At 41.9% G+C, this 26,256-nt stretch overlaps 1 protein-coding gene across 2 annotated transcripts in view; it reads right to left on the reverse strand.

The window, feature by feature from the left end:
- Window positions 1–26,256, reverse strand: part of heatr4 (HEAT repeat containing 4) — a 70,804-nt gene that overhangs the window by 27,532 nt on the left and 17,016 nt on the right. For both annotated transcript variants that reach the window (XR_013888526.1, XM_080202014.1), the window contains exons 5-9: window positions 22,706–22,840; window positions 19,772–19,960; window positions 13,951–14,111; window positions 7,755–7,859; window positions 5,068–5,186 (exon numbers count right to left, since the gene is read on the reverse strand). Coding sequence is in view for 1 of the 2 variants with exons in the window: in XM_080202014.1 (XP_080058140.1) it covers window positions 5,068–5,186; window positions 7,755–7,859; window positions 13,951–14,111; window positions 19,772–19,960; window positions 22,706–22,840 (709 nt within the window). In the remaining variant the exon portion in view is untranslated. The remainder of the gene's footprint in view (window positions 1–5,067; window positions 5,187–7,754; window positions 7,860–13,950; window positions 14,112–19,771; window positions 19,961–22,705; window positions 22,841–26,256) is intronic.

Genomic DNA, 26,256 nt, shown 5'->3' on the forward strand with positions numbered 1-26,256 from the left:
GCACTTAAATGCATTGATACTGTTTCTAATGTCTCCTTACAGAGCCTCTTCCAGTGATTGACAACTTGCTCATTGAAATGCTATTTCTGCCCAACTCCTAAGTGTATTTAAATCTCCCGTAGCTCATCTCATTCGGCTTTAAGAACTATCACATCCAATAGCTTTGCATTACCTACAAATTTACTTCTTGTGCTTTTAATCCCAGCTCCATTCGTTGATAAAGATATTAACTGAAAGGGTACCCAATATTGGCACTGTGAAACCTAGCAGTAACAATCCCCATAGCTGATGAAAACCCCAACCTTGCGATCGAGGATTGGGCACCAGCGGAAGGGAAGTTCAGGCTCCAGGCCCGAGATCAGTACTGCTCCTGGCGCAGCACAGCCCCATCAGTGTATCTGGACCTTGTCCACTGTGGCAGCACCAACAACTGAATGAAATGCAAGGAGGAGCCTCAGCAACTAGTTTTGCTGTCCTCACACACTTCATCATACCCCTCCCAGACAGAATCAATCTTTCATTCAATTGTGGAAGACAGCATTTTACTTCAGTGCCTATACAGTGGTGCTACACCCGTATTACAAGACGGAGTTCAACCCTTTCTGCCTTGTGCCTCCAATTTACCTGGAACCTCTCGATCTGTAGATGTGTCCTCCAGTATTACTGGATCCTGACATTGTAGTGTTGGATACTGTCATGCTCTTCCCCCACTCCCCCAACCCTCAATCCATCATCCGTGAGGCACCTATGCCTCAATTGGACCTGTTTTCACCCCATTTGGAAACTATTTGCACCATCACTTACAGAAATACTCTGCCTGCACCCCCCCTTCCCCACAGACGCTTTCCCACCATGAAACCTTCACATACTTCCTCCCCCTATTATGTGTTCCTCATCTACAGATTGCAGGTGCCCCTGTGATCATTCATGACCAGCTCAGTAGAGAGCCTGCATATCCAGGGACATCAACTGTACACCAAGCTGTGTATTCTTCCTGTGGAGTGCACGGTCCTTGGCCCCTCCCTGCATGCTTCCAATGATTGCTCCTGCTGCTCTTGTGCATGTCTCCATTCTCTGACTTCAGACAGTGATCCAAATAGTTCCAGACTGCCTGTCATCTGTGACTTTTGTCCAATTTATAGCTGGAATGACTGCACTCTGCGACTCCTTTCTGCTAGCCTCTTAAATGGATGCCTTGACATAATTCCAGTTTCCATAGAGGACTACAGGCAACAGTGACCTTTACAAAGCAGCCCCAGCCCCTGATGTATACATTAACATTCACTCACCCTGTAACCTGCAATCTGCAGGCATTCCCTTGCAGTAATACATGTGCAAGTCCTTAGAACATAAGAACATAACAAATAGGAGCAGGAGTAGGCCATCTAGCCTGCCCCGCCATTCAATAAGATCATGGCTGATCTGTCGTGGCTCAGTTCCACATTCCCGCCCTCTCCCCATAACCCTTAATCCCCTCGCTTATCAAGAACCCATCAACCCGCGTCTTAAAAATATTTAGCGAGGCAGCCTCCACCACTTCAACGGGCAGAGAATTCCAGAGATTCACCACCCTTTGAGTGAAGAAGTTCCTCCTCAACTCTGTTCTAAACCGCCCCCACTTTATCTTGAGGCTGTGCCCCCTAGTCCTACTACCCTTTCTGAGCGGGAAGAGCCTCTCCACCTCTATCCTGTCCATCCCATTCATCATCTTATACGTCTCAATGAGATCTCCCCTCATTCTTCTAAACTCTAACGAGTACAAGCCTAGTTTATTCAGCCTCTCCTCATAGCTCAACCCCCTCAACTCCGGCATCAGCCTAGTAAACCTCCTCTGCACTCCCTCCAAGGCCCTTCTGTTATCTGCATGTCATGCAACCTTGTTGTGGTCCACCTTCCGTCCACTTGATTTTCCCTCTGTCTTCCATTGTATGTCCTCTTCATCCATTTCCTTACCTCTCTGCCTGTCATTTTGAGCCTTTGCACTTCCCGCACAGCCCTCTTTCCACATAACCCTCTAGTCTTCACCTATCCAGCACCACTCCACACCCTTATGGTACTGAACTACCTGCGCAGATGTCCTTTTATAGTTGCTAAAATGATATAATAGGCTTTTTGTTTATTTATAATTTGGGTCTAATGAAATGTCTGGGAGTTTTATGAGTTTTACAACCCTTTTGAATTGTCTGGTTTGCAACTAATTGACAGATCAAGGTCAGGTGGTTCCTTCATAGGGTTACTTTCAGTTTGGCAAGTTAGAAGCCGTTTGGAATCCAGACTGAAAACAGTGTTTCTGTCACTCATCATGGTATTGGAAGTTCTACTGGCTGCTGGCTAGGCAGAGGTTGTTGGGACTCCAGGCTGCAGGCAGTGTGTTTCTGTCTCTCTCCCTGGAATTGGAGGTTTGGCTCTTGGTGACTGGCTAGCTAGAGGCAAGGAAGGCCTCTGTCTCTTGAAGTATGCTGAAAGTTCCAGGGTTGGAAGGCCTCAGCATTTTCAACTCACCGTCCATAGGAGTAAACCACAGAGGAGGGTTGGAAAGCTGCAAAATCCAGTGTCACGTGAGCATACTTATTTTCTGTGCTAAGCCTTGAATGGGGGTTTTAAATTTGTGGGCGTGCATGTGTTGGAATAGTACATTTAGTTGTTCAGGTGTACATATATCATAGTTGTTTTTTCTCTTGTTTGTAATTGGTGAAAATTGTCTTTTTATATGTTAACTGTATTCTTAAATAAAGTTTGTTTGATAAAAACTCCCCAGTGAGTCATTTGAATCATAACTGGAGTGAAACATCTTATGCTTACCCGTGCCAAAATTCAAAGTGTACAACTTATGGTCTAGGCTGACTTCATAAAACACTTGGAAGTTTCTGGATTATAACAATCCAAATTGATGATAGAGGAGGATCCATGGATTCAGTAGCACAGTGCTGTCCACGAACACCAGGTCGGTGTGGAGATGGAGGGCAGGAACCAATGTACTCTGGCAGAGTGACATATAGCACATCAGGGTAGCGCAGCTGACAGGTAAGCTTTGCCCACTGTACCCATCTCAAATTCTCTGGCAAACTGAGAGTTGTCTAATGCAGGTAGCCTTTATCAATTATGTTTGATGCCAACATGATTTCCCACCAGTGTGAACCAAGACTGGAAGGCCTGATGGGATTTCAGCAGCCTGCTGTTTGAATCAGCATTCATGAGATACAAATGAAAGCAAATGGTATGTGTACTTACTGCCAGAGGAAAGAGAGGCCCAATATCAATACCAATGGGAGAATTGCAACATGATTTTACGCCAGCAGGTTTCTGATCTTTTGCCTCTTGCCAGATTTTTGGCACCTGCCCGCCACTCAATCTGTAGCCTCATGGCTACAAAAAAATTCAGGACAGAGAATTAAGCATTGTAGTTTATAACATGATTTGAAAAGATAGAGAGGGAAAACAGGAAGGCAAAGTGACTGCTCTATTAAGGATAACATAATGGAAGTAGAACTATGGGGCAGAACTTTCAGCAAGACATAAATATAAACCATATGAACAGAGAGATACAAGGTAATAAAAGTTCAAGCACTCTGATAGCTGTGGTCTACAAACCACCTAATAGTGGGAGAAGGAAGGAGAAATACACAAATTAGGGAATTATGTAAAAGATCACAGAATAATAATCATGGGAAACTTCAACAATCCTGATATTAAATAAAGCTGCAAACGCTGCAACACCTCAAGGATGGAAGGGGAAAGTTATCTGAATACTTTGTACCAGGAGGCAGTCACATCCCTGAAGGCTGCAATCATCATATTACAACAATAGCAATAACTTAAAAAGAACTTAATTAGTTGTGAAGCACTTGTGGATGTCCTAGGATCATGAAAAATGTTATGTAAATTCAAGCAACGCAAAACCTGACCTTCTCAGTGTGGTATCAGGAATAGTTTGCAGCATCTCCTCCTGTAACTGATATGGCTGTGAGGGCAGCACAGTGGCACAGTGATTGGCACTATGGCCTCACAACACCAGAGACCCAGATTCAATTCTGGCCTCGGGTCACTATCTGTGTGGAATTCGTATGCTTCCCCCATGTCTGCATAGGTTTCCTTCAGATGCTCGGGTTTCTTCCCACAGTCCAAAGATGTGCAGATTAGATGGATTTGCCATTGTAAATTGCCCCTTACTGTCCCAAGATGTGTAGGTTAGGTGGATTAGCCATGGGGAATATGTGGGGTGAGGGGATAGGGTGGGGGAAAGAGGGCTCAGATAAGATTTCTCTCAAAGAGTCAGTGCAGACGCAATGGGACGAATGGCCTGTTCTACACTAGGGATATGGGGGTAGGGCCTGGGTGGGCTTGTGGTCGGTGCAGACTTGAGCTAAATGGCCTCTTTCTGCACTGTAGGGTTTCTATGATTCTACACACTGTAGGAATTTTATGATTCTATGAAGTAGTTGGGAAGGGTTTTGGGATAGATATAAAGGAATAAGTGGAGGAGCTAACAATACCCCATTGCTGTCATTTAAATGTGGCAGAGAGGATATCTGGTGCAATTTAAAAACAAGTTTTACTGTGTTTACTGTCCCAAACACTCCCTTTAACCAGTGGCAATTCAAAAAAGAGACATTGTCCCATTTCCTGGGAGACATTATTGTATATATTGCATCATGAGCCACTCCAAACTGTGTGTGATGTGGAATCGCTTACGGAGGCAACTACTGGCATTAATCCAAACAGATTGCAGGCCCACACTTGTGACAGATGTTCAAGAGACTCCAGGTATTGAAGGAGACTCAAAACTCATTTCAGGGATGGAGCTAAAACAAGAGGGATGCAGGTCAAAGATCACAGCATTTTTGACAGGCGATATGTACAGGATCGCTATTCATTCAAAAGGTCGAGGAATGCTTAACTGCTATACGCTCCCCCGTTATCTATCTTATCTCCATTCACCCGATGACGGAGCAGCACTCCGGAAGCTCATGATTCCAAATAAACCTGCTGGACTTCAACCTGGTGTTGTGAGATTTCTTACTGTGCCCACCACAGTCCGACAAGCGGCAACTCCACATCGTATCTTACCTGAGCTCATCGTGGGCTTCCTTCCCCAGTCCTAAGGCTCCCAATGAATGTGTTGCTGCCAGGCGGACATTGCTGTTCCAGTCATTCCACATCAGGTATACGATCTTCTGTGTCAGATCCTGGGACATCAAAAAGGTGAAAAAGCATTTTATTCCATTGGAACAAAAGATCACAAGCTCCCAAAGATCACAAGAAAATATAAAAATAAACTGAAAGTGGTCTTCAAATGCTAGGAATCATAAACCCAAATACCTGGAAGACTGGGAATGTGGCTGGAGAAGGGATAAATCTCATTTAATGCAGTACAATCAGTTTACAAAAACATAAACTAAAAAGGAAATATAAAATGAATAGAGAATAAAGAAGTGGAGAAGGCGAAGAATATAAATTAAATGGGAAATATTACATACAACAAACAGCCATTTGGCCCATAAGTCAATGCCAGCATTTAAGCTTTTCACAAGCTTCCTCCTGTCCTATGTTGTCTCACGTTTAGCATAAACTTCTAAAGGAAGAGGGTTGAGCTAAGGAAATTGTTCCGTCCACTCTGCCCAGTCACTTATCCTGCTGACAATAAGAATGGACGATGGAAGGAAAATGTTAACCTGAGCTTTGTTTCCCATGATGTGGTCAATCACCAGGCAAGACTGTTCCCTTCCTGTTGGGGAACACTTCAGTGGTCACGGGCATTCGGCCTCTGACCTTCGGGTAAGCATTCTCCAAGGCAGCCTTCACAATACACGACAGCGCAGAGTGGCTGAACAGAGACTGATAGCCAAGTTCCGCACGCATGAGGACGGTCTCAGCCGGGATCTTGGGTTCATGTCGCACTACCTGTAACCCCCATGACTTGCCTAGGTTTGCAAAACCTCACTTACTGTACTGTCTGGTGACAATACACATCTCTTTAAACTATGCCTAATGCTATCTCCACTCACATTGTCGGCATCTTTAAGACTTGATTAGCAGGTTAGTTGTAAAGACTCGCATTCTAATCAGTAATCTGTAAACTGTGTGTGCTGTTGTATGCTCTGTCTGAGACAAGAACTCTCCATTCACCTGATGAAGGGGCAAACCCCAAAAGCTTGTGAGTTTACTATCAAATAAATTGGTTGGACTTAAACCTGGTGTTGTCAGACTTCTTACTTTGTTTCCCATGGCAGAGTTTTGAAGGCATGAGACTCTCTTTTCAATGAGTTAAATAACATGAGAGCCAAAGAGGTCAAAGGCTGCTCTCCTCCTTTCTCTCTTCTCCCCTCTCCCTCAAGACAGTCCCGCGGGAACTATTTCCTTGCTGCTCCTCAACAGTAGGTCTGAGTATTTGTGGCTGGATGAGCAACAGCAACAGTGATAGAGACAGCAGCAATGAGAATCAAACTGCTGGGAACTTTAGCCAAGTTGTATTAAACACAGATGCAGGTCAGAGAAGGCTGCAGCAAATCATGACCAGTTGTGGAAGATGTGAACTGACACTTCCTTGTGTTGACCAAATAAGGATGGTTGTTGGGATTGATGCTCTGATCATCCCAGAGCCAATGATTAACTTGCATGCAACTTAGTATAAATGTTTGAGAGTTGTTTACAAGTAACTCTATTGATTCTAATTGAACATTGTGATGAGTTTCCAGTGGTATCATTGGCTGAGTGCCAGAGAACATTCTGGAAGAATGTGCAAAATTTCAGATAAAAAAGGTACTTTGAGTCTTTGTTCTCAGCACAAAGAGAATCACATTTGCAATGTGTGTACTGAAGAACATCTTCAAAGAAGAACAAAGGAACCATGAGGAAAATTCATACTAAAGGGCAAACCTGACTAGTTCACTCAAGCAGGTAGTATTTCTTTCAGTCAAAACTTAAAGTTAAATAAATTAAAGTTAAATGAGTAAAAATGTTGATGTTAAATGAATTAAAGTGAGTTAAAGAAAGTGTTGCAACTAATCTATGCTGAGTATTGGTACCTAAAGTGTTAAATAAAGAGAAAAGTTTTAAGTGAAATCTGAGTCAGATCTCTGTCCTTTCATTGGTCGCACAAAGGAAAATATCTGGGAGAAGGTTTAATTATTCCAGCTGGATAACAATATCTCAGCCTTGCCAAACTGAGTTGTGTAGACAACAATATGATCCTGCTCTGCAAGTGTGCCACTCTTTTGCTGCTTTAGGAACTGAATCAAGTGCGGACAAATCCATCCCTGCTGTTAGCAGCTCAACAAATTTACCAGATTCAGGATTCCAACTGAATAGGGAATAAACAGACAGTAGAGGTGTCTTTTCCAAAAGCTGCTGAGTGGTACAGTTGGAGTTATGAATGTTGAGCTACTTCAGCAGCGAGATTCACAAAGAGTGATGGAACTCAGTAAAACATTCTGCTGTAAGGAGGACAGAGCTGTCCTAAGATGGTTTGTGTTTAAATCTAAATCACTCAGATTACCAGGCTGTTTGCAAAGCTCTCTTTCTGGGATTTGGTGCCTAAGTGCTGACAGAGGAAGTACAAAAACATTTACATTGTGAGGCAGATTGATCTTCAGTCACCACAGCCTTTACAAGTTGACCAATGCCTGTTCAGGGCTCTGATCATCTGCAAGACCTTACTTATTGGGATAATACAAACAGGGAGCAAGCATTTAAATCACTGCCCCAGTAGGGGGCTAGAACATGCAATCAACTTTAGAAATTGAATTCAGTCCTACCTTATTAAGTGATCCACGCAAGCAGGAGAGGACTTTACACGCCAGTACCTTTTCTTTCCAATTGCGGCTATTCAGATACTTCGCCAGTACAAACTGTGCCAGAGTCTGGTCAGGTTATAAACACAGAGCAGCTTTATCAAATACAGCTTAGTCTTAGTGTCTTAGTAACTAGTGTCTTAGACCCTCATTAACCAAATCGCAGCAAGAAATGTGCCAGAACATTTTGTGGGACAGCGAAGTTTTATTTCTTATCCAACTCACATTGTAGCTGCACTGGAGTATTTAATTGCAACAGTTTAGAGGGAGATTTATTCTATCTCTAACCTATAATATATTGTCACTGGGAGTATCAATAAAGAGTTCAAAATACACAGGGACAGCAGGCAAACTCACCCTCTAATTCTTACAATAATCTGTGAAAAATCAAAGATGGGGCAAAAAAATTCAAGACAGGTCACCCCTGTTCATATTAGCTTACATTGTAGCTAAACAATGTCAGATGCAAGATTCTGAGACAGAGCTGGAAAATAATGCACAGTTTGATTGGAGAAGCAGTGAGTGTGGGCAAAAATCTGTAACTAATTGCTCCTCCAATCACAGATTCTGTCTTTTCCATGTTCAGTGGTCCTGCTCCTCCAATCACAGGTTCCTTCATCCTGCCCATACTGCTCCTTCAGAGACTGAGTATATGATTGAAGGAGCAGCAAAGGCGGGAAGGAGGACACTTGTGATTGGAGGATCTTTAGCAGCAAGCATGGGAAAGGCATAGGGGGTGATCCTCCCAAAAAAACTCTTCTAGATGCTGAATGAGTGAGTAAACAGGAAAGTCTCATTTGTTTTTCTCAGTAAATTAAAATATGCAATATTATGGCACTTAAGTCAAAAAAAATGCCAGTTTGCGAATCTCACTAGTAAGGGGACAGGGCAGATCCTAATCTTGTCGGTGAAGCTGGCTGCTGAGCTCTAGGGGTGCCGTGTGCAGGCGCCCCGATCTCCCAGGGTACTGAGCCAGCACAATCACCCTTATAATCTATAATTGGAAGAGCAACAAGGTCATGAGGAAGGAAATCTATGATCGGAGGTCAAGGAACGTCTACCCTGGACAATAAGTCCACAAGCTTGATCCATTCGACATTTGCTGGACCAAGTCGAGAGAGAAGCAGACAAAGCAAAGAACTGAAAAGGGAGATGGAAACCCTGTATTGAAGATAGGAGGAGTCCCAGAGGAGCTGAGAGTAACTTCAAGAACAGCAACCGGCAGAGAGAAGGTCTGTCCCATTTTAATTTCCCTGTAAGTCCATGGTGGTGAGCTGAGAGGCAATCTTTGTTTAATATTGTAAATTGGGAATTGTACTTAAGTGATGAACAGAGACTTTTCAGATGGTGGCAATCTTAGCTCATGGGTAGTGGCAGGTTCATAATGGGAAGTAATCTGGAAGCATTCTGCCAAGTGATTAAGCTTACAGAATAAATGTATTCTAAGAGCAACCTAGATTCTTAAAACTCCTTTCCTGATCTCCAATCCCCTGATTTTCAGACATTTTGATGCATTGGGAATATTTCATTTGATATGTTTAAAAAAGAACTAAGTTTAGAAATTGAATTTTTAAATATAGATAAATAGAAGCACTTGGTTGAGAAACTGTTCAATTGGCTCTCCAAATGAGCATGATGACTTAGTGCCATTCTCTTGCCTTTTTCCCATAACCGTGCCTTTGAATGCCTTGATTGAACTGTCTCCACCACACCTCCAGGCAGTGCATCTCAGGCCCATACAACTTTGTGTGGAAAAATTTTCACTTTTGGTATTTGCTTCTTTTGTAAATCAGTTTAAATCTGTGCCCTCTTGTTTTTAATCCTTTAATGAGCAAGAACAGTTTCTCCCCATCTATCCTCTCCATTCCGCCTCATGATTTTTAATTCCTCCAACTCCCCTCTTAAGAGCCTTCTGCTCTCCAAGGAGAACAGTCCTAACTTCTCCAATCTATTATCATAACTGAAGTATCTAGATCATGAACATTTATCAAGAAAAGCAAGGGTCCCACTACCGACCCCTGGGGAACTCCACTATAAACCTTCCTCTAACGCAAAATGTAACTATTAACTAACTCTGTTTCCAATTATTCAGCTAATTCTGTATTCTTACTGTCTCACGAGCAATAAGTTTTCTCACAAGTTTGTTGTGGCATTATATTGAATGCCTTCTGAAAGTTCATGCACACCACATCAACAGCATTGATCTTGTCCACTGTCTCTTCAAAAACCTCCAGCAAATTAAACACAATTTTGCCTAAGGAATCCATGCTGGCTCTTCCTGATCAACCCACATTTTTCCTTGTGATTATTAGTTCTATTCTGAATAATACAGAATGAAAGGTAGAAAGCTAGGAAGTACAGAAGATCAGAGGGATGCCTGTCCAAAGGTCCCTAAGGCAGCAGAACTGGTAGATTAGGTGGTTAAGAAGGCAAATGGGATACATGCTTTTATTAACTGAGGCACAGAATATAAAAGCAGGGACATCTTTTATAAATATATTTTTATAAATATCTTTTATAAATATATACACTTTTATAAATATATAAAAAGGAAGAGGCTGGCTAGGGTGAACGTTGGACCCTTAGAGGATGAGAAGGGGGACTTAGTGGTAGGGGATGGGGATATGGCTGAGGTCTTGAATAATTTTTTTGTTTCGGTCTTCACAGAGGAGGACGTGAATAATTTGCCGGGTGTTAGAGATGGAAAGGTGGTAGGACTGGAGGGTCTCAATGACATTACTGTTGCTAGAGAGGCGGTGCTCGACAGACTGGAGGGGCTGATTGTGGACAAGTCCCCAGGACCGGATGGAATGCATCCGAGGGTTCTGAAAGAAATGGCAGAGGTGATAGTGGATGCCTTGGTGGTTATTTTCCAGACGTCGCTGGATTCTGGGGAAGTGCCGGAAGATTGGAAAACGGCTAATGTTACGCCGTTGTTTAAGAAGGGTGGCAGGCAAAAGGCAGGGAATTATAGGCCGGTTAGTTTAACGTCTGTTGTAGGTAAAATGTTAGAATCCGTCATCAAGGAGGAAATAGTGAGGCATCTTGAGGGGAATTGCTTGATAGAGCAGACGCAGCACGGTTTCGTTAAAGGGAAGTCGTGTCTGACAAATTTACTGGAGTTCTATGAGGATGTGTTTAGGGCGGTGGATAGAGGAGAGCCGGTGGATGTGGTCTTTCTTGATTTTCAGAAGGCGTTTGACAAGGTACCTCACAAGAGGTTATTGCAGAAGGTCAGGGGACATGGAGTTGGGGGTAGGGTGTTAGCGTGGATAGAGGATTGGTTGTTAAATAGGAGGCAGGGAGTGGGGGTCAATGGGTGCTATTCCGATTGGCGGTTGGGGACTAGTGGAGTGCCCCAGGGGTCGGTGCTGGGGCCTCAGCTATTTACCATTTATACAGATGATCTGGAGGAGGGAACCGAGTATGTGGTGTCGAAATTTGCTGATGACACCAAGATTGGTGGAATGGCAAATTGTGCGGAGGGTGTGGAGAGTCTGCAGAAGGATCTAGATAGGCTGGGCGAATGGGCCAGGAAATGGCAAATGGAATTTAATGTTGGCAAGTGCGAGGTGGTCCACTTTGGTAGGAATAATGGTAGGAAGGATTATTACTTACGTGGCGAAAAACTGCAGCAGGCGACGGTGCAGAGGGGCCTCGGGATCCTTGTGCATGAGTCGCAAAAACCCAGCTTGCAGGTGCAGCAGGTGGTCAGGAAGGCAAATGGGATGCTGGCCTTCATAGCGAGGGGGATTGAATATAAAAGTAGGGAGGTCTTGCTGCGGCTGTATAGGGCATTGGTGAGGCCGCAGCTGGAGTACTGTGTGCAGTTTTGGGCGCCGTACTTACGCAAGGATATTTTGGCCTTGGAGAGAGTGCAGAGGAGGTTTACTAGGCTAATACTGGAGTTGAGGGGGTTGAGCTATGAGGAGAGGCTGAATAAACTAGGCTTGTACTCGTTAGAGTTTAGAAGAATGAGGGGAGATCTCATTGAGACGTATAAGATGATGAATGGGATGGATAGGATAGAGGTGGAGAGACTTTTCCCGCTCAGAAAGGACAGTAGGACTAGGGGGCACAGCCTCAAGATAAAGGGGGGGCAGTTTAGAACGGAGTTGAGGAAGAACTTCTTCACTCAAAGGGTGGTGAATCTCTGGAATTCCCTGCCCGTTGAAGTGGTGGAGGCTGCCTCGCTAAATATTTTTAAGACGCAGGTTGATGGGTTTTTGATAAGAGAGGAGATTAAGGGTTATGGGGAGAGGGCGGGAATGTGGAACTGAGCCACGACAGATCAGCCATGATCTTATTGAATGGCGGGGCAGGCTCAAAGGGCTAGATGGCCTACTCCTGCTCCTATTTCTTATGATCTTATGCTCTTATTATGATGGAGCTGTATAAAATGCTTGTTCAGCCATAGCTAGAATACTGTGTGCAGTTCTGGTCTCCACACTATAGGAAGAATATGATTACACTAGAAATGGTGCAAAGGAGATTCACCAGGATGTTGCCTTGGCCAGAACATTTTAGCTACAAAGGGAGGCTAGATAGGCTGGAGTTGTTTCCCTCAGAGCAGAGAGACTGAGGAGGGAGCTGATGAGGTGTAAAAATTACAAAGGATATAGGAAAGGGTAGACAAGAAGAATTTTTTCTCCTTAGTAAAGCGGTCAATAACCAGGGGGTATAGATTTAAGATAAGGGGTAAGGGGTTTGAGGAAAAATGTTTTCACTCAGAGGATGATGGGAACTTGGAGCTCACTGCCTTAAAGGGTGGCAAAGGCGGGAACCCTCACAGCATTTAACAAGCATTTAGATGAGCACTTGAAACATCATAACATACAAGGCTACAGACCAATTGCTGGAAAATGGGATTAGAGTATAGATGCTTGATGGCCGGCGCACATATGATGGACCGAAGTTCCTCCTTCTGTGCTGTAAAACTCTATGACTCCAATTGTTTCTCAAAGCTTCCCCACCACTGAAGATAAGGTGACTGGTCTCTAACAGCTGGGCTTATTCAGGCAGCCTTTTTTGAACAAGGGCATAATGTTTGCAATTCTTCAATCCTCTGGCATCTCTGTTCCTTCAGCCGAGGCTAGACTGAAAGATTATGGTGAGTACCCCTGCAATATTTGTAAATTTTCAGATGACACCAAATTGGGGGATGTAACTGACATAAAACATGAATAAACATTCAAAATGGGAATTAACTGGAAAACAAATTTCAATATAGGCAATTTGAGATGGTATATTTTGGGAAGAAGAATAAGAGGCCCCCTATTATGATAATGAAACAGTTTGACAGGACAGACATGAAGAAAAAGATTCCACTTGTGAGAGAGACGAAAGAAGTAGAAATCAAAAATATAAAATAATTATTAATAATTCTAAAATGGAATTCAGGAGAAACTTATTTACCCAGAGAGTGGCTAAAATGTGTAATGTGCCACCACAAGGAATAGAATTAATGATTTAAGGTAAAGCTAGATAAGCTTGAGAATAGAAGGAATAAAGAAACAAACAGAAAGAACAGAGAAAGGAATATAGAAGGTTTTACGATAAGATTAGCTGAAGGGGAACGGGAGAAGGCTCACATGGAGCATAAACATTAACAGAAACCAGCTAGACTGAATGGTCTGTTTCTGTGCTGTACAATGTAACCAACAAAGCACAAACTTTGGACCAATCTGGGACATTCTTTGCCCGTTTAGTTCATACCACAAAATTAATGTTGTCACTTGTTATTATGAATGACCACGCACAGTCACAGATCCACCCTCCTTCCAATTACTGACTCTCTAATAATACCATATTATACATCTAACCTTCTTGTTACTGTCCCTTCAGAATTAATATATACTCATAAGCCTACATTCTGTCCTGTTACAGTCTCAGAGTTAATACTCTGAGTTGCAGATGTAATGTTTCTTTGGTTGCCATCTCTAGGATTAATATTCAGCTGAACATTTACATTTCTTCCTCTTGCTATCACTCCAAAACTAAAATGTCTTCACTACAAAGCAAACCTTCCTATCTCAGACTATTTCAGAAGCACTGAAGAGCCCATGAATTCTGACTATGGAGAAGTGAGGCCCAGTGGCCTGTTCCAAAGTTGTACATTGTTATTTGCTAGAAGTTTGCTATGGTATTGCAGGTCACATACTGTCCTCTCACTGAGTGGGGCCAGAATGAGGCAGACTTGCTTCAAAGTCTCTGGTTCTGGTACTTGGAAGAGATGTTGAATGATTTTGTTGACTACAAGATAGCTGTCATTGCCATTGAGAGCCAGGCTTTGTGCTGCAATCCAACAATCAGTTATGTTTCCTGTAAGACAAAAGACAATAATTAATCTTTGGCATCCTCATCTGAGCTCAGCTCACCCAGCACAAACTGGAGATCAAATGTAGCACCTTGCTGCTTCATATTCTCTTTGGAGTAAAGGAGATTGAGGAGAGATTTAATAGAGGAGTAAATTATGACAGGTTTAGATAAAGAGATTAAAAATAAGTTGTTTCCATTAGTTGATGGGGCAAGGCCTAGGGGACATAGATTTAATGTTTGGGGCAAGTAATGCAGGGGGAATGTGAAAAAAAACTTTTTCTATGCAACAAGTGATAATAAGTGATATAAGGCTTCCTATGGAGGTGGTGGCAGCCGATGATAAATGATTTCAAAAGAATATTGGCTGGATAATTGAGGAAATTGAACTTGCAGGGCAATGGGGATAGAGAAGGGGAACTAGAACTGATTGAGTTGCTCCATAGAGAACCAACATGGGCTAAATGGACTGAATAGTCTCCTTCAGTGTAATTATGATTCTATATTCTCCTGCACTGTCTGGTATACCCTGACACTGAGCCATGAATTAGTAGTCAGAAGGAATTGACCCAATCAAAAGACTTACGTCAGCTTTGGCTCAGTGGCAGAAGTCATATCTGAATTTAGAAGATTGTTGGTTCAAATCCTACCCCAGAGATTTGAGCACAAAATCTAGTCAGATACTTTAGGGCAGATCTGAGGGAGTGCCGTTCTGTTGGCGGCGTCATTTTTGGATAAGATATTAAACAAAACTGCTGGATCCCACATCACTGCTCGAAGAATACCAGCGAGCTCTTCCCATTGTCCTTAGCAACGTTTATCACTGAACTGATATGATAAGAAAACAGATGATCTGTCCATTATCTTACTCCAGTCTATTGTTAGAATCACCAATCAGAACCTCAACGTATAAATGAAGCTAGACTACCAAACAATTTTTCTATTTTGGTATAGATGTGAGGAATGGATAGTTCCTTCCAGGAATGATTTCACTGACAAAATAGGGATCTTTTATAATAAATTTTATTCAATAACACAATTTAAATTTAACTCTAACAAATGAAGTAACTTAACTATTAACAGTTGAGCAATATTTAAAAATGAAAGGAAGCAATTTTAATTTCTATCCTATTACTATTTCAGTTCCAAATAAGCAACATTTCTCTTACATACTTAAATAGCACTTTAAATACAGCTGGCAACCAAACAAATAAATGGTATAAGGAGTATAGACAGTCTTGAAACCTTCAGAGAGAGAGAGAGTGTTCCAGAAGTCTGCAAATGCTTCTAACTTCAATCAGCCTTCAGTTGCAAACTAAACTCCTTTCTGTAATATTATTTCTCTCTGCTACAGACCCAGGACTGCACACAAAGCACATTATCAAATAACCCTGTCAATCACTAATCAGAAATCCCTGGGGACCTTAAGTAAACAAAGTCCATTAACTCTACTTAACATAACCACTTGCAAAACGAAAATGAGTAGTAATTATCCTGCTGTCCCAGCATCTAAGTTGCATTTCAACCACACATACCAACTGATTTTTAAACATTCCCTTAAACATATATATATATATCCACATCTATGCACTACTAACATCACAGTACAGAAATTTATGTACAAATAGCAGCTCTGTTTCCTGTATTTAAGAACATAAGAACATAAGAAATAGGAGCAGGAGTAGGCCATCTGGCCCTTCGAGCCTGCCCCGCCATTCAATAAGATCATGGCTGATCTGTCGTGGCTCAGTTCCACTTTCCCGCCCTCTCCCCATAACCCTTAATCCCTTCTCTTATCAAAAACCCATCAACCCGCTTCTTAAAAATATTTAGCGAGGCAGCCTCCACCACTTCAACGGGCAGAGAATTCCAGAGATTCACCACCCTTTGAGTGAAGAAGTTCCTCCTCAACTCCGTTCTGAACCGCCCCCCCTTTATCTTGAGGCTGTGCCCCCTAGTCCTACTGTCTTTTTTGAGCGGGAAGAGTCTTTCCACCTCTATCCTATCCATCCCATTCATCATCTTATACGTCTCAATGAGATCTCCCCTCATTCTTCTAAACTCTAACGAGTACAAGCCTAGTTTATTCAGCCTCTCCTCATAGCTCAACCCCCTCAACTCCGGTATCAGCCTAGTAAACCTCCTCTGCACTCCCTCCAAGGCCAAAATATCCTTGCGCAGGTGCGGCGCCCAAAACTGCACACAGTACTCCAGCTGCGGCCTCACCAATGCCCTATACAGCTGCAGCAAGACCTCCCTACTTTTATATTCAATACTTCAAAAGCAGCAGTGAAACCAGGAGCAGAGCAAGATGTGAGTAGTTAAAGACTGTGTACGTGAAGCCTAAGACAGCAACATCAAAAGCAAAGCAGAGTGAGACTGACAAAAGTATACTGAACAGGTATCTGAGGCCTGAGGCTACAGCAACAAAAGCAAGAGCAAAGTGAGGCAGCAGAGTGGGAATTGGGGGTGGTAGTGGTGTAAGAACTTGGAAAGAGCAGACAGGCCTCATTCAGAAGAGAATAAGCAAAACATTACACCCTGCTAAGGAGGTAAGTGATTGGTTGATGAGTATTCATTTTCCTTTATTTTCGTCTCTAAGCAAAGGCATTAGTTTATTCTTGGGACTCAGAATTTTTAAAAATCCAATCATGGTAAGTACACATCAAGTAAATTAATAATATTATTTTCACAGTTCGAACAGATCCCATTTTCACTGTTCCCAGGGCCTTGACCCACTCTGTGGGACCAAATTTATGGAGAAGGTGTCAACATTTGTGAAGGATGGATTTAAGATCTGTTTACGTGTCACAATCTGAAGTGATTTAAATCTCCAGTCTTTTAAAACTGAAAAGAAATCTGCAGCTTTCACTGGAGTTGAAAGCAGACACCTACTGCTGGAATCTATTGATTGATAGATCATCATAGGTGTACATCATAGGTGTAGCATAGAAAAAACATTAGCAATTTGTTTTTGCAGTTCCAATAGCTTGTTTATATTTCTCAAGGTTTGTTACTTTATCTGCGTCTACTATGAATGCTTGGCTGAGTTTCAATGGTCTAGGCCACTTACCTCAGCAGAAGTCTGTGTAGACATTCTGATTGACAGTTTTGAAAAGCTATTAAAGGATTAATTGCCTTCAGTGTGGTTAATAAACATAAGAAATAGGAGCAAGAGTATACCATTTACCCATTCAAGCTTGCTCCACCATTCAATACCATCATGGCTGATCCAATTATGGCCTTAACTCATTTTCCTGTCTGCCCCCATAACCCTTGATTCCCTTGTAGATCAAAAAGCTGTCTCACTCAGTTTTGAATATATTCAACAACCGAGCTTTAATTATTCACTTGGTTAGAAGCCTGAGGGTTTTCTGCATCGTACTTTCCAAGACCTGGTTCCAATACAAATCCCTCCTGATGTAATGTGACTAAAATTGTAGACAATTTTAGGTCATTCTAGGTGTGGTTTCACCTGTACTGTTACAACAAGACTTCACTTCTTTTATACTCCATCCTTGCAATAAAGGTTGATCTTTTATTCACCTTCCCAATCATTTGCAGTACCTTTTATGAAACCAGAGGCAGAAAGGAAATACTGTAACGGAACAACAGATGATCTTTAGACAGAGATTTCAGCTTAAGGAAAGGTGCAATCAAAGAAATGGGGAAGGTAGGGGAACCAAATCCAGGGCTCTTTAGATGATAAGGAAGATAAGAACATGATGAAATAAAAAAAGAGGGTGTTTGATGCATGTCATGTGAATTCTTCAGGTGAGAACCAGGCCAAATAGGTTGAGAGAGGAATGAAGAAAAAAAAAGTGACACAGGGACAATATGAGTATGTTAACTTAAAAGGAACACAAAAATCTTCTAGCGTATAAATAGTAAATTAGGTGTTTAGTTAGACCTATAAGGGACAAGAGAGTGACAAATGCTTAGGCCAGAATGTTACGGCCGTTCACGCCGTCAGGATTTTCCTATCCCATTGCAGTGAAGAGATTTGGCTGGGCACCAAATTCCCTAACTTCAATGCAGTGGAAGCCTGGTGTGAATGGCCAGTAAGATCATGCCCTTAGAGGCACAGGCAAGGCTAAAATACCTAATCAGTATTTGTATTTGTATTGATGTTCACTGAAGCTGAAAATACCAGTAGAAGTGGAGATAATAGAAGCAATGAATGGGGTGAAAATTGATATGGAAGATATACTGGAAAGTCCGGCTATGATTAAATTTGATAACTCGCCTGGTCTAGCTATCTTGCATTCCAGATTGCTAACAGAAGTGGAAATGAAGAAAACAGAAGAAGGGCTGCAATATTCTTTCAAGATTCCCTAAATAAGATGAGAGATATGAGAGAATTGGAAAGTGGCAAATGTGACAATCTCATTCAAGAAACAATGTAAGGACATTCCTACTAACTACAGGCTGATCAATTTATCAGTAGCTTCAGAAACAGTAATCAGGAAAAAAAATTAACAGGCTCTTGGAGAGGTTTGAGTTAATTATGTAGAGCCAGCATCAATTTGTAAATAATGGGATTTGACTAATTGAAGTAACAGAGAAGGTTAATGAGAAGAATGCAGCAGGTGTTTTCTGCATCGATTTTAAAGAACTATTTGATAAAATGTAGCATACAAAGTTGAACAAAATTGAGTTTTGTGGAATAGGACGGTCAATGTCAGCTTAGCTAAAAGATTATCTTAAGGACAGAAAACAGAGAGTCAAGGTAAGCGGTTGTTTTCCCCAAGGGTCAGCCTTTTTTCATAAATTAGAATCAGTGGGATGTCGGAAAATTATTCAAAATTTGACACTGATTCCAAATTTGGAGGTGTAGCAAATAATGAGGATGATACAAATCAAATCAAAAGGATATAGTCAGTTTGCAGGATGGACAGACACATGGAGGTTGGAATTTAACACAAAAAAGTAGGAGGCGACGCACTTTGACAGAAGGGGTAAGGAGTAGAGACAGTGTAGATTTATAGATACATAGAACATTACAGCGCAGTACAGATCCTATGGCCCTATTTAGTGGCACAGTTCTAAAGAGTGAGCAGAAACAAAATTCTAAGGATACAAAATGCATTGATTTTTAAAGATGGCAGGAGTTATTAAGAGAGAAGTTAGCAAAGCGTATGGGATCTTACACTCTATAAATAGAGATATTGAGTATAAAGGTTCAGCAAAACTTCCCTTCTTTTGTGAAGCTCACAAAAGTCACACCTAGAGTATTGCATCCAACTCTGTTCACCACACTTTAGGAAGAATATGAATCCTTGAGAGGATGCAATGCTGGTTCCAAGGATGAGAGATTAAGTTAGTTCAGAGAAGTTGGGGTTATTCTCTTTGAAAGAAAAGGGACATTTGATAAACATGTCCAAGGTTATGCATGGTTTATTTAAGGTAGACAAAGACATATTCCTTGTACCATCAACCATTAGTTGATGATACAAGGACTATGAAACATAGATTTAAGGTTTTGGGCAAGAGATACAGGGAAGTTGTGGGAAAGAAAATTTTATATGCAATGTGTGATGACTATGACTTTAAAAATAATTTACTAGTTACATAGTGCTTTGTGATGTCCTGAGGTTGTGAAATCTGCTGCATAGATGGAAGTTTTTTTTCATATACAAGCTAATAACTATAGTGATAGTTCGTACCATGAAGTAGGGCGTCCTGTAGGATCTTGGTGACTCTTTCATTCACTTTCTCCATTGCGACATGGCAAATTGCTGCTGCCAATTGCACGTGCTTGTTACTGCTGTTCAGGGCCTCACTAATAAGTGGTTGAAGAACCTCGGGCACTGCTTGAACTTCATTCTTATCTCTCAAGTGAAGATCAATGTGATCTACAATAAAATCATGAGCATTTCACACAAATTCAGTTACATGAAAACTTGGACCATCTGTTTATGGGCCTGTTAATCTATGCATGATTTGCACCACTGTTCCCATTACTGCCAAACAATCAGTGACATTCCAGCCTGGTTTCTGCATTAAGAATAATGGTGAGGCTGTCAGCACTCACTATTGTAACACAGTAAATCAGATAGCAACTTCCACAATCCACATGTGCACAGTTAAATGTAGAAATTAGGTTGTTGCTGTCTAAAATGACCTTCTCTGGATGTTACACCACAATGATACCTGAATAAGAGATCAAAAGAGAAATGATGGAAAATCTCAGCCGGTCTGACAGCATCTGTAAAGAGGGAAAAAAGATTTGTGATTCTCCATTAAAATACACAAGGATGTGGTCAGAAAAAGGTAAAGCTGTTCACATTCAGGTGAATCTTAAAAGATCGATCGTAATTACTGCCAAGCATTAAATATATTTATATAATTAATGTAATTCATATTTCTTGTTTTCACTCTGCATGGTTCAGTGAGGACTCTTCAACTTGATACTTTCCCTGCTCACACATGTCACAGAGCTCTGCTATATGGCATCAAGCTGAAACAGATCTTCCTACAGCACAATCTGCAAGCAAAGGATCATGAAGATTCAGCAGGCAGTGGAACGGTAATGAACGGCAATTGCCATTCCTTTCATAAGTGATAGCTCAGGCTAACATATTTTTCCAGTTACGTGTGCAAGTATCTCCCAACTTTTCTTGTTACTCAGTGTGTGAACCATAGAATCCTTACACTGCAGAAGGAGGTCATCGAGTCTGCACTGGCTCTTCAAAAGAGTTTCCTACCCAGGCCCACTCTCAGTGTATCGCTATAACCCCACACATTTACCATGGCTATTCCACCTAACCTGCACGTCTTTGACTGTGGGAGGAAACCAGAGAATCTGGAGGAAACCCACATCGACACAGAGAACATGCAAACTCCATAGTCACCCAAGGCCGGCATCAAACCTGGCTCCCTGGCACTGTGAGGTAGCAGTGCTAACCACTGGGTCACCCACAACTCTCACAATGTTACAATGTGACTCTCCCAATTCCTGCTAATTTCAATCTGTAGCTCTTCATCTCACTCCTGTGACTGTATGAGAGACTGTCCCCATTGTTTCTGTCCAGTCTGTGCACGACAAGCCCTATTTTCCGTATTAGAGAGTGCGACTCTCTCTATTGTTCCTGACAATGTGTGACGCTTCATATTGTTCCTGATAGTGTGTGGCTCTCCCTGTTCCTCGGTGTGTGACGCTTCTTTTGTTCCTGTTAGTCAGTGTGTAACTCTCCCTGTTCCTGTTGCAAAGTGTGTGGCTCTCCCTGTTCCTCGGTGTGTGACGCTTCTTTTGTTCCTGTTAGTCAGTGTGTAACTCTCCCTGTTCCTGTTGCAAAGTGTGTGTTTATCCCTTTTATTCCTGATACTCAGTGTATGACTCTCCAAATTGTTTTTGTTACTCAGTGCTCATTTATCCCTGGTGTTCCGGTTATTCAGTGCGAGACTCTCCCTGTTGTTCCTGTTACTCAGCTGTGTTTATTCCTGTTGCTCTTGTTACTCAGTGTGTGACTCTCCTTTTGTTCCTGTTATTCAGTGCGTGACTCAAAAAGAGCAGGAACTTCACTCCAAAATTTGTAATAAACTTAAATATAATTAAAGAGCTTCCCTGCCATACGTCTCCCTCCCCCCTCCCCCCACACTGAATATTCATACCTCGCTGGCATGACATCAGTTTATAACAAGTATTTAAAAATGTAAAGCAGTTGGGGGAAATCCGGCAGAGGTGCAAATGTAAATACAGCCATCAGTGGAGACAGACATGCCCAGGCAGTCCCTAGCACTGCCCCTTGGTAGTGCCAGCTTGGCAATGATAACCTGTTACACTGTGACTCTCCCTGTTGTTTCTGTTACTCAGTGCATGACTCTCCCTATTGTTCCTGTTGCTCAGCGTGTGAAGCTTCTTATTCTCCATGTTATTCTGTTTGACTCTCCCCTGTTCCTGTTACTCTCAATGTCTGACTCTGCCTATGGTTGTTACTTTGTTTTTCTCTCTCACAATTACTGAAAATGAGTGACTCTTGATACCTCTGAAATGGCCTTGCAAACAACTGTCAAGAGCAAATGTAATGAGCAGTAAACGTTGGCTTTATTAATGATGCCCATATCGCATGAATTTATAAAGAAACCGTGTCCTGTAGCTGCAATGGGCTGATTTCAGGGAACCACATTGCTCCAGCTTACACCATGGATCACAAGTCTTTGTGCCACATGGTAGAATTAGGACAGACAAAGACAGTTATAGATATTCTAGATACCACAACACTGATAATGAATTGGATTTTTAAAATGTTTTTAGGTATATATAAACTAGGGCAGGATGGTGGCACATTGGTCATTAGCACTGCTGCCTCACAGTGCCAGGGGCCCAGGTTCAATTCCAGCCTCAGGTCACTGTGTGGAGTTTGCATGTTCTCCCCGTATCTGCATGGGTTTCCTCCGGGTGCTCTGGTTTCCTCTCTCGGTCCAAAGATGTGTAGGTTGATTGGCCATGTTAAATTAACCCTAGTGTCAGAGGGATTAGCAAGGTAAATATGAGGGGCTATGGGAATACGTGGGATTGTGGTCGGTGCGGACTCGATGGGCTGAGTGGCCTCCTTTTGCACTGTAGGGATTCTATGAATTCTAAATATAAACAATACCTTTGCCTTGTTCCAGCACTGGCCGTTCAATAGCTCCACAGGCACAAGTTGTTAAGGCATTGAGCTGGACATTGATATGTACTGATTTGAGGTCTCTCTTCAGTTCTTCTACAGTGATATCCTGCCAATGGGCATCTAGAGTGGAACACAAAGTGAAATGGTACAACAGTGTTTTCACATAATATGGTATAACATCAGGATTCTTGGCAAAGCTTGCATCTGAGGACCATCCAATGTGCAATGGAACTATATGCTGCAAGGTCACACATTTAGCTCTCAATCAATTCACAGGAGGGGTGTTGGGGAAGAAATAGTTTTGATTGCCAATCACTAACCAGGGACCCCACAAAAGTTCTGTTCATGTTCCATAAGATCAAATTGCCAACTGAGAATTTCTGTTTGAAGTCTTACATGAACAAAAATCCCTTGTCTGAGGTGCTAAAGGAAACCAAGTTAAAAATCAACAAACGTATGTTACACTTGGTCCCCTAATCTAAGTCAGTCATAGATTAGAAATAGCTGAGATCCAAGCACTATTTCTTGTAGTATATTGATAGTTACAGCCAACCAACTGAAAAAATGCCCTTTTATTCTTATATTCAGTTTTCTACCCATTAAGTACTGTTACGTTGCAAAGGTTAACCCCCTTTCCCTTACTTCATAGTCTGGTAAAAGTGTTTGGTCCTGGTAAAAGAGTTTGGGAAGGTGTTAACTGTTCCACTTTAACATTTAGAGGTTTGTTAATATAAATATCTGACGCTCGCTTTAAGTGAATAATTAACAAGTTATTTTGTTCAACCAACCAGGAACTTTAACTAAACCAGTAACATTTTAATTAAAGGATGGTTCAACTGAAATGCTGTTCAAATAAAGACAAGGACAATTCAGTACCAAAACAGTAATAACAGAATCTTAGTCACTCTCAAAAAACTATATACAACCAGGTCTGATTGGAAAAGACTTGGAGTTCTCTTCTGGTGATTTCACTGTCAGTAAGATCTTTCTGATTTGATATCCTGTTGTTAGCTAGATGGAGAATTCTCTTCCGAGGTAACTCTTTTAGGTGGCAGGGTGGAGAACTGCTCCAGAGATGGCCTTCTGTTCTAACTGACTCTCAAGTGAACTCAACTGAACTGAACTGTAGTCAGGCAGTTGAGTTCTTGTTTATACTCCTGATGACCTATTCATTCTGGATCTGGATTGACCTGAGATTGACAACAACATCAAATTCAAGTTTGATAGGTTCCTAATCACTGAGTGCCTTCTTTAAACTGATAGGTTATTAGCTGAGTGTCTTCTTTAAACTCATAGGCTGTCAGAATGCAAAAACCTACAGATTCTGTTACCAAGGAAACCCTGATGTTATGGTCCCAGCAACAAATGTTGCCATCTTTGTACCCTGTATGCTTCTGCATTTTAAACATCTCAGCATTGAACCCAAAACCAGCTTTTTAAAGAATCATGCACTGTTGTTCTCCTTTTAGTATTTTACATTCTTTACAAACATTCTTTACATCTTTACAAACTCAAATTCATAACAGAACTCCTTAGCCCATTCTAATATATTTGCCTCAATCCCGTGAACTCTAATTCTGAAATAATAACCCTGTGTGGCACCTTGTCAAATACTTTTTGAAAATCTAAATTCAACACATCCATTGGTTCTGCCTTACCTATACTGCTAGTTATCTTACAAAATGGGGTGATTCTCGAGTGCCACAGCGGACCTGAGAGGTATCAGTGGAGGGCCTGTAGCGGGACTTGTGACGGACATCTGGCCAATCACAAGTCTCCCAGGCCATTTTTTGGGAGGTAATCAGCATGAGGCTGATTACCATATTGACCTGGGCTCACTAATGTTTCCCACCCCACTGGGAGAGGTTCCCATTAACGTGGATTAAAGCTGGTCCCCATCAACAGGAACCAGGCATGATAACCCCTCTGGTAGGGTCAGAGGCCATTGAGAACCGCCGGAAGGTCAGGGACAGACAGGGGTGCACCTTGGGCAGTGTCAGCCTGGCAATTCCAAGGGGGCCTAATAGGGGCAGGACAGACCTGTGGTGGTGTGGTGAGGAGGTAACCCTCTGCATTTGATCAGTGGGGTGGGGTGGAGAGGGGGGCGGAGGGGAGAAGAGGTTGGGCTGGACATAGGAGTGAGGAAGGAGACATGGAAGCCTCCCACCCCCCCTTCTCTGGAATGAACCTCTATTATGCACAGAGTCCCAGAGGTTCATTCCACTCAATTTGCCCAACAAAAAGCAGGGAAAACCCCTGTATTCCCACCCATAAATCCAGTTGACTAAGCCGAATCAATTGCAATTCTCTTAAACACTCTGTTACCATGTTGCTAACAATAGGTTCTAGCATTTACCCCACCGCTGATGTCAGGTTAACTGGTCTATAGGTTTTCTTTTTCGAAAGATAGAGTTATATTTGCTACTTTACATTCCATTGAACCCTTCAAGAATCTATGGAATTCTGGAAGATCAAAACAAAAACATCCACTCTGTAGTCACCTATTTGAAAACTGAAGGGTGAAGTTCATCAGGCCCAGTGATTTGTCAACTTAAGTCTAACTAATTTTGCCAACACTATTTCTTTACAAATGGTAATATCCCATACTTCTTCTTTTCTTTGAGACCTTGATTTTCAACTATTTCTAAAATACTTTTTGTATCCCCTAATGAGAAGGCAGACACAAAAATTCCCTGCCACTTCTCTATTCCTCATTATTTTGTTTCTGCTTGCAATGGGCCAACAGTTATTCTCACTAACCTCTTCTTTCTAACAGACCTAGAGAAACTTGTACAATCCGTTCTTGTGACTCTTGCTAACCTTTCAGATTCTATTACATGAGAGATATGAACAGGAACTAATCATACAGTCTCTTGAGCCTGCTCCACCATTCAATATGATTTTCTGCCTCAATCCCACTATCCCATCTGTAGCCCATATACCGCAATTGCCCGAGTAACCAAAAATCTCTTTCCATAAAAATATTCAACAATGGAGGATCCACAACCCTTGAGTAGAGAATTCCTAAGATTTACACCTTTTGAGCGAAGAAATTTCTCCTCATCTCAGTCCTAACTTTAGCTTTTAGAAAAAAAAACAATGAAATGTCTTGAGACTAAATCCATGTTCCAGATTCCTGAGCCATGGGAATATCTCAATGTCCACCCAATCAAGCCATAAGAACATAAGAATTAGGAGCAGGAGTAGGCCATCTAGCCCTTCGAGCCTGCCCCGCCATTCAATGAGATCATGGCTGATCTGAAGTCGATCAGGTCAACTTGAAAACCATTTCAATCTTGGATGTTACAATGAGATCACCTGTCATTTCTTTAAACCCCAGAGAGTATAGACCCAATTTCAGACTCTCAACACAGACCATTATTTTTTTCTTGATCAATTTCATGGATGAATTCTAAAATTCTCCCAATCTTCAGGCTTACTACTCTTTTTGGCAATATTGGCCCAAATCGTCTGATTTCCAGAGCATCAAAATCTGGACTTAAGTTGCCATAGTGCATCAAAACCCTGCAGAAGTC

This window comes from Carcharhinus amblyrhynchos, chromosome 14 (genome assembly GCF_965287045.1).
Source record: "Carcharhinus amblyrhynchos chromosome 14, sCarAmb.v2.hapA, whole genome shotgun sequence".
In the NCBI taxonomy this organism is placed as follows: domain Eukaryota; kingdom Metazoa; phylum Chordata; class Chondrichthyes; order Carcharhiniformes; family Carcharhinidae; genus Carcharhinus; species Carcharhinus amblyrhynchos.